This window comes from Meleagris gallopavo, chromosome 5 (assembly GCF_000146605.3).
Source record: "Meleagris gallopavo isolate NT-WF06-2002-E0010 breed Aviagen turkey brand Nicholas breeding stock chromosome 5, Turkey_5.1, whole genome shotgun sequence".
In the NCBI taxonomy this organism is placed as follows: Eukaryota; Metazoa; Chordata; class Aves; order Galliformes; family Phasianidae; genus Meleagris; species Meleagris gallopavo.
In genome coordinates this window covers 47,354,294-47,361,225 of record NC_015015.2, presented here as the reverse complement: position 1 = coordinate 47,361,225, position 6,932 = coordinate 47,354,294, and the positions used below count along the sequence as shown (strand labels likewise).

At 43.8% G+C, this 6,932-nt stretch overlaps 1 protein-coding gene across 1 annotated transcript in view; it reads right to left on the bottom strand.

Moving 5' to 3' along the window:
* Nucleotides 1-6,539, bottom strand: part of HHIPL1 (HHIP like 1) — a 23,197-nt gene extending 16,658 nt beyond the window's left edge. The window contains 2 exon segments of the mRNA XM_031553786.1: nt 5,653-5,843; nt 6,524-6,539. Of these exon segments, the coding sequence (XP_031409646.1) occupies nt 5,653-5,843; nt 6,524-6,539 (207 nt within the window).
* Nucleotides 6,540-6,932: the final 393 nt, after the last annotated feature.

The window sequence follows — 6,932 nt, the reverse complement described above, 5'->3', positions numbered from 1 at the left end:
CCTCGGTTTGGTTCCAAGCCGACCGCAACCTGCCGGCCGCTCGGCTGTGTAATCGGTGCAGTATGTACAGCCGGAACGCAGTGCTGGAAGCAGTTCTCGGGCTTCTGATGCGTTCCTGCCGGGCTCGGGTCCGTCGCAGGCCGTTCTGTATGACCCAAACGCCCCACATAACGGCGCTTAGCGTTTATACCGCTGGCAGACATTTAAAAACCACTTCGGTGTGGCTGCTGCTGCTGCCGCTGCCGCATTCTCTGTCGCCGTGAGGTGAGATGGGGAGCTCCAGCCCGCAGCCCGCAATGCCCTGCACGGGGCCGTGCCTACCTGCACGCTCCCCTACCTGCCGGCTGCACGCTCCCTACCAAAGTTCCCGATTACACTTTCCTTATCTTTAAGTGTTTTGTGGCATAAAACTGTGAAATACTTATTCTAAGTGCTGGGATGTTCTTGCATCTCGTGCACCATGTTTCATACTATCAACCAGCAAGACCAAGTCGCACTCAGATGGAGTTTTTTTTGCTGCTCAGTGCAGCTAGCCACAGTGCACAATGCAGACTGCCTGTAAGGGACCAGGAATAGAATGCAGAGTCCTTGCTGACATGCTATTTTTGACTCCTGCTTTGAGACGAAGAACTGCTGCATGGTGCATATGGGCTGTAAAATCATGGCATGGCTTGGAACATCCTGTCAGGAGAGCATATGTGTTACGGCATTTAATAACAGTTTGTTTTGCTCTCCATATGCTTATGGAACTGCTGCTAAGGTCGCTAAAAACTTTGTACAGATAATAAGAACACCTGATGGGCTTTGTTACAATTTTGTTTCCCTTTTTATGTTTACCACTTAAAAAAAACTTTTGTCATGGATGACCTCGGTGAGCGGGTTGGAGAACAAACAAACCAGACACTGCCCTTGGAAACTTTGATCAAAAGCAGTTATGCAACCTCATTTTTTCTGTAAGAACAACAGATGTAAATGCATCTTCCTACTCATCCCGGATACCACTGCTGTGGTAAACACTGCCTGCTGTCTCAGAGTTTGTGATGATATTTGAATGTCCCATTAAAAAAAAAAAAAACAACATAACAAACACATTCTTATTGTAGGATGAATATGCAAAGAATGAAACACGGTAAACAAATAAACTGTGTGATAATGAGATTTCTCCTATAGCCTCTTCGTTTGCTATCATAACCTCTGATCAGTTTGGCATCCACGCAGTTCAGAAATGAACAGAAAATGGAAAGCTGTGCATATTTAGCAGGGAGTCTTGGAAGGAAAAGAACCACAGATTTGATCTGCTCATCATTGCGAGATGGCATGCGATAGCTTTGATGTCCACAGTGTGCATTCACAACACATGCCTTCACATCAGAATTCCCAGTGTGCTGTTCATTCAGACTGGGCCATTTTTCGGTTCCCCTCAGCTGGGGACCGGGAAACAATTCATCTGGAGGGCATTACTGAAATGGAGATGGAGCTGCCTTGGCCTCGCGACAGGCTGGCTCTGTCAGGGGTGGATGGCTGCGTTTTCATTTATATCGAGCCATATTTTGAGACTTGCCAGGCCACAGGTAAGAGCTTATGGGCTGCATCTGAAGAATATTTGCTGTGGTGGATGGGAGAGCACATCTCCGGCTTTTATTTCCATCCCTGCCTGGAGGCTTACTGTGTGATCATTCCCAAGTTACTAGTTTTCTGCCTGGATTCTCCCTGTTGTAAAATGGCAATCTTCCAAGGTGAAGTGTATTGATATTTTTAATCACTGCTGTCTTTTTCTATATGAGTTCCTTGCTAAACCGCCACTAAAGACAAAGCTCAGGAATGGAACTGCTGCCCTTGACCCAAGGTGCTGAGTTTAATGTGTTGCCCTTGTTGCTACCTGTGAGCGATAATGTGCATCTGTTCTCTGTGGAGCAATTACAGAATGGGGCTGGGCTTTAATTTAGGCACCATTCACCAAGATCACATGGTCATTGGAGAACATGCACTCAGGATGTTTTGTATTAATATATATATATTTAATTTGCATAATTTGAACACTTGCTTAATGACCTGAATAAATCTGTTGAATATTTTTGCTGCATATCAAATGTTGAAAATATGATGTATTTTTTCTTGCTTTCTTTTCCTCCCTCCTTTCCTTCCTTTCTCCCTCTCTCCCTCCCTCCCTTCCTTCTTTCCTTCTTGTTTTTGTTTTTTTTTTTAAGGTATTGGATTGCTCCCTTGAAGTCCAAGTGAGCTCATCAAAATCAGCATTTATACTGACGCATGTAATTGAAGAAGGTGTGAAAATGCAGTATTTGCTTGCAAATAGCACAAGATTAGGACAGAAAAAAGCCTACATTAAGAAAATTGTTGAACAGCTTTCTGTACTAAACCTGCAAACCTTAAGACAATTCAAGCAACTGATAGCCATAGGTACTCTGCAATCTTATATCCCTCAAGGTGAGCTCCTTGAATATGCAACAACTACATTTTTCACTCTTTCCGTGTACGTTAGAATTTGCTAGTGTCTGTGGGACAGATTGCTTAGAACTGCAATCAAACTGCATTAAATCAAATCGCCAACACTTGACCCAGTGCCTGGAAACTCCGCCATCAAGTGCAGTTTGGGTCTAAAGTGAGGAGTTCAGTGCTATAAACTTGAATAGCCAAAGAACATGCTGCTCCTCCCCAGTGAATGCTATCTTAAAACATAACAGTTGGGAATTAAATGCAGAGTCTTTGTAGAAGAAGCTAGGCTTTGCCTTCTCATTATGTGTCTAATTACTAAATCCTTCTATTCTTCATTTGTTTTCTCGTTTGTTTTGCTTTCCTTATTTGTGGGGATACAGAAACAGATAATGATTTTGAGGAAACAGCAAAAAGGCATGTGTGCATGTATGTAACGTAGACCCAAAGCCACAGACACACACAGACAGAGGAGAGCAAGGTAAACCATTCCTTTCAGAGAGCAGTATGCATGCTAAGCAGATTTAAAGTGATCTGCTGGCACGGATGCTGTTCATTTCCATAGCTTTTAATATTCAAATGAACAACATAAAAAATATATTAAGCCTTTGGAAAGATGCTTAGAAGAATAGTTGTACAACACAGTCAAAACCAAAAGGGCCTCTTCTATTTAAAGTGATTTGCTAAGGAACACAGGCATGTGTTTTGCAGCGGCTGAAGTCACACTACTAGTGCATTTTGATGTTAAGGAAGCATTTGATGCAAAAACCCAATAAGCCATCCCGGTGCACGTGCTACCTCAAGAGTACCATCAAAGGGTTGGAGAAGCGGAAATCCTGCTGCCTGTGGACATACCAAGATGAGTCAGATGTGGAACAAAATGTTCTACTGCAGTATCAGAGATCTCATTGCTCCTGGTAATAGAACAATGAGTCCCTCGTATCCTTTAATCCTGTTGTTCTGAAGCACCTCCTACTGCTTCAGCCATACCCTCCAGTGCACATTCCTATGCCCTGTGTCATATGTCACAGCAAATGCTTGGACAAAACACCAGGGCAGCCCTGCATGTGGTGAAAATCAGCATAGCTCAGCCATAGCTCTGCATATAGTAACCAGGATGACCACATAGAAGATGCACTGCTGAAAGGTTTTCCATTCATCCTTATGCTCATGTTATACACAAGCAGGGTGTAAACATCACTGTCTTACAGAAACCTAATAACTCCTTTGCTTCTTTACTTCCCAGTTTGCTAACACAGGAACTCTAACACAGGAGCCCAAAGCATAGCATATGGGTGGTAGGCATTCCTTATGTGTGGCAGGCACAGAAAGACCATATTTTCTTATCAGCTCACACAGCAGCAGATCACACAGAAACGATTTTTAAAAAAATTACTACTATTGTCCCTGCAGTAACAGAAACAGAACAATAAGTATCAACCCTTGAATGATTTTTGTCTGTCTATCTTCTACAAGATCTACAGTGCATGGATCTTTTCCCCCTCTTTGGGCACAGGAGAAATAAGAAGGACATTAAAATGTACATTTCTTTTTCAGAAAGTGCTGTATTGATTTTATGTTACATCTGAATGCTTTATGTTGTATATTACATATAACCATATAATTTGTCTGTAATGAGAAGCAAACCAAAAGGCTTGCTCACTGGGCTGTACAAATGAGCCTTTCCTCATCAGCGATCCAAAGCATCATAAAATTGCCTGTTTTTAATTTGCTCTGAGAGACAAAAAAAGCTCTTACAAAAGCATGTATATTCCATTGAGAGAGAAGGTGATTATTCTTAGATTGAGCCTGTTAGAAGGAAAGGTCCACTCTGGATCCATGCATTTGTCCCTGAATCATTCAGTCCTACCTCTAGCCTGTACAAAGTAAGACTTTTCCTGTTTAACAACCACAAAAACATTACTTCCATGGAACAAAGCTAACAACAGCCAGCTCTGCTGTTACTCCACCCTTGTTGAAGGACAAGGAGTTGTAAACAGGTTGTTCAGATATTTTCTAATAGCTGAAAATAGACGATATAGCCAATAAAACCAAATTGCAACTTGAAAAATACTGCAAAATAATCAGCATCGGAAGGTTTTGCAATGAAAGAGAATAGATGCTGTTCTAAAATCTGAGAAGTTACAGATGTGCTATTTCTGATTTCTGAGTGAGCAATGAAGTCCATAACACTTCTATGTCAGCTATACCAAGAGTCTGTGCGCATGGCTTAGTGTGCTCTTTTCTGGAGGGACAAGGAGCATGAAAGTGCAGACAATGCACAGCTTAGGACCCCTGGAGAATCCTGACCCAAATTTGGAGCTCTTGGGTGGTTGTGCCCTTTGTGTAACTGGCCCAGCACTAGCAGGCAGCTAGTAACCACACTGCCACGGGTTTCCCATCAGCTACAGTGTCCTCATGAAACATGCAAGGAACAACATGTTCTGCTAAAGGAGTATGCAAATATTCAGTTTACTTAGAGAAAAATGTCATTTAAAGAAGGTCAAGGGTATTGTGCTCTTCCATCCCCTGGTTCTGTGCCCTTTCTTCCACATTCTCCGAGTAAAGTTGAGGAGAAATGTGTGTGACTGTTTCCTTTCACAAAGCAGAGGAGGGCTTTGGCCAAGGGCTGCTCTCTGACATTGAATGATATCTTCAGTCCTCTCTCACAGTGATACCAAGTGGTTGACTCATTGACCCCAGAGAGGCTTATAGCCTCATTGAGGGCCTGATCAGGTGCCACAAATGCAGAACCAAGGGAATTCTAAACAGATTTGTATTGTTTTCCCCAAAATGGAGCAACATTACTGCAAATTGTTATATTTTTTAGTAGCCCAACTCTTACTGGCTTACAAGTAATAGCATTTTACAAAGAGGCTCTTGCAGTGAGGTGCAGGTGAGGTAAGGAGATCTTTAGCTAACTACAGCTAATGGATGTCAAAGTTAACAGCCTGAATTACACACAGAGGTAACTGGGAGGTCACTGGAGATCACACTGCTATTTCTGGATGCCCTTGGGCATGCTGCAGTAACCCAAGCTAGAGGTGAGCAGGGCCTGGCTCACCATCTGTTTCAGGAAGAGAAGGAAATCCCCTCTGAGCAAGTATCAGCACTGAGCAAAGCATCACAGCTCCTGATGCTTTGACTCTTCATCAGCTGCAGAAGATCTGATGCCATTTATAAACTCTGGCCTTGCTTTACGCAGCCCAGGCAATGCTCCATGAAATAGCCAGCATTTATCCATTCCTTGACTGGAGACAGCTCCTCGGGTGCCCTCAGGCACTCTGTGTAGGGGCTGAGTGGGAAGCCATGCAGAGTCACTCCAAGTTCAAGGCAGACCTCGGGGTGCCGCAGGGCAGGATGTCTCGACAGTGCCCGAGGAGAAGTCTGGCCTGTTAGGATAATGTGAATATGTGGTCACTTTCAGCTATAGTGTGTGAAGCTCCACCAGGTATAACAATGTCTGAGACTCATTCACTTTGTCCACCTATCAACTCATAGTCAGCAATTACCAGATAATTTTTGGTATCCAGTGTGGCAGAGCTAAGGGAGTCTGGGTCAGGTAGGAGTGCTTTTTCTTCTGTTACACTGCTTATTGCTTTATGCAACACGTGTATGGTGCACTGATATCCTGTGGACCTTAAGTCTTTGCCTCAGATCTCATTCAGAAGACCATGAAGAGTTGCCATGTGAGCTTTATCAAAGGATATCTTCATTAGCCTCTATTCTAGCTTGCTGAGAATGGGAAACTGGCTTGTTTACAGCACTGCCCTCACAGTTGGCCTTGCCTCTCTCCACGCTTTCACCAAAACAAATGGTTCTGGCAGCTTTCTTCTCTGGAAGCTCTAAGAAAAGATTTCCAGAATAACTTCACCAAAGACCCTGCCTATGAGCAAAACGTTGCCTGCACGTGTACTTCATGTTGCACGACTCCATCTCCTGGCAACCAGGGGAAATAAAGCCAGCTGCTATTTGGAAGTCTTAGAATCACTTTTACACCTTTGCTTTCAAACAGAGCACTCGCGTCCCCTGGCTGTGACAAGGGCACCCTGGGGACATTGTGAATGCTCACCAGAGGGCTTGGACATCTTCACCAAGAGATCTTGCACGGTCAGGACAGCCTGGCACAGCCAAATCTCTCCCTGCTACGACTGCCTCACATCTGTATGAATTTCACCTCTGATGCTTTAAGGAGGGTTGGGTCCAGGCTGTGGTTAAGGGGCAGCCTGGAAGCTAAAGATCTGGATTCAACTCCCTCGTTACGTGTCAGTAGTGTACTGAAAATGCTGGTGAGACATAGAAGGATTTTGGAATAAGTGGTCTGATCTCACATTTAGTCTCTCCCTGCCCCTGTTTCCATCAGTAAAACAGGAAGACAGTCCTTCCTGCTCCACACCTCTCTAATGTAGTACTGATGCCAGCAATAAAGACACCCAGAATTACTCTTTTCAACTTCCCAGTTCAAATTCAATTCATTTCAG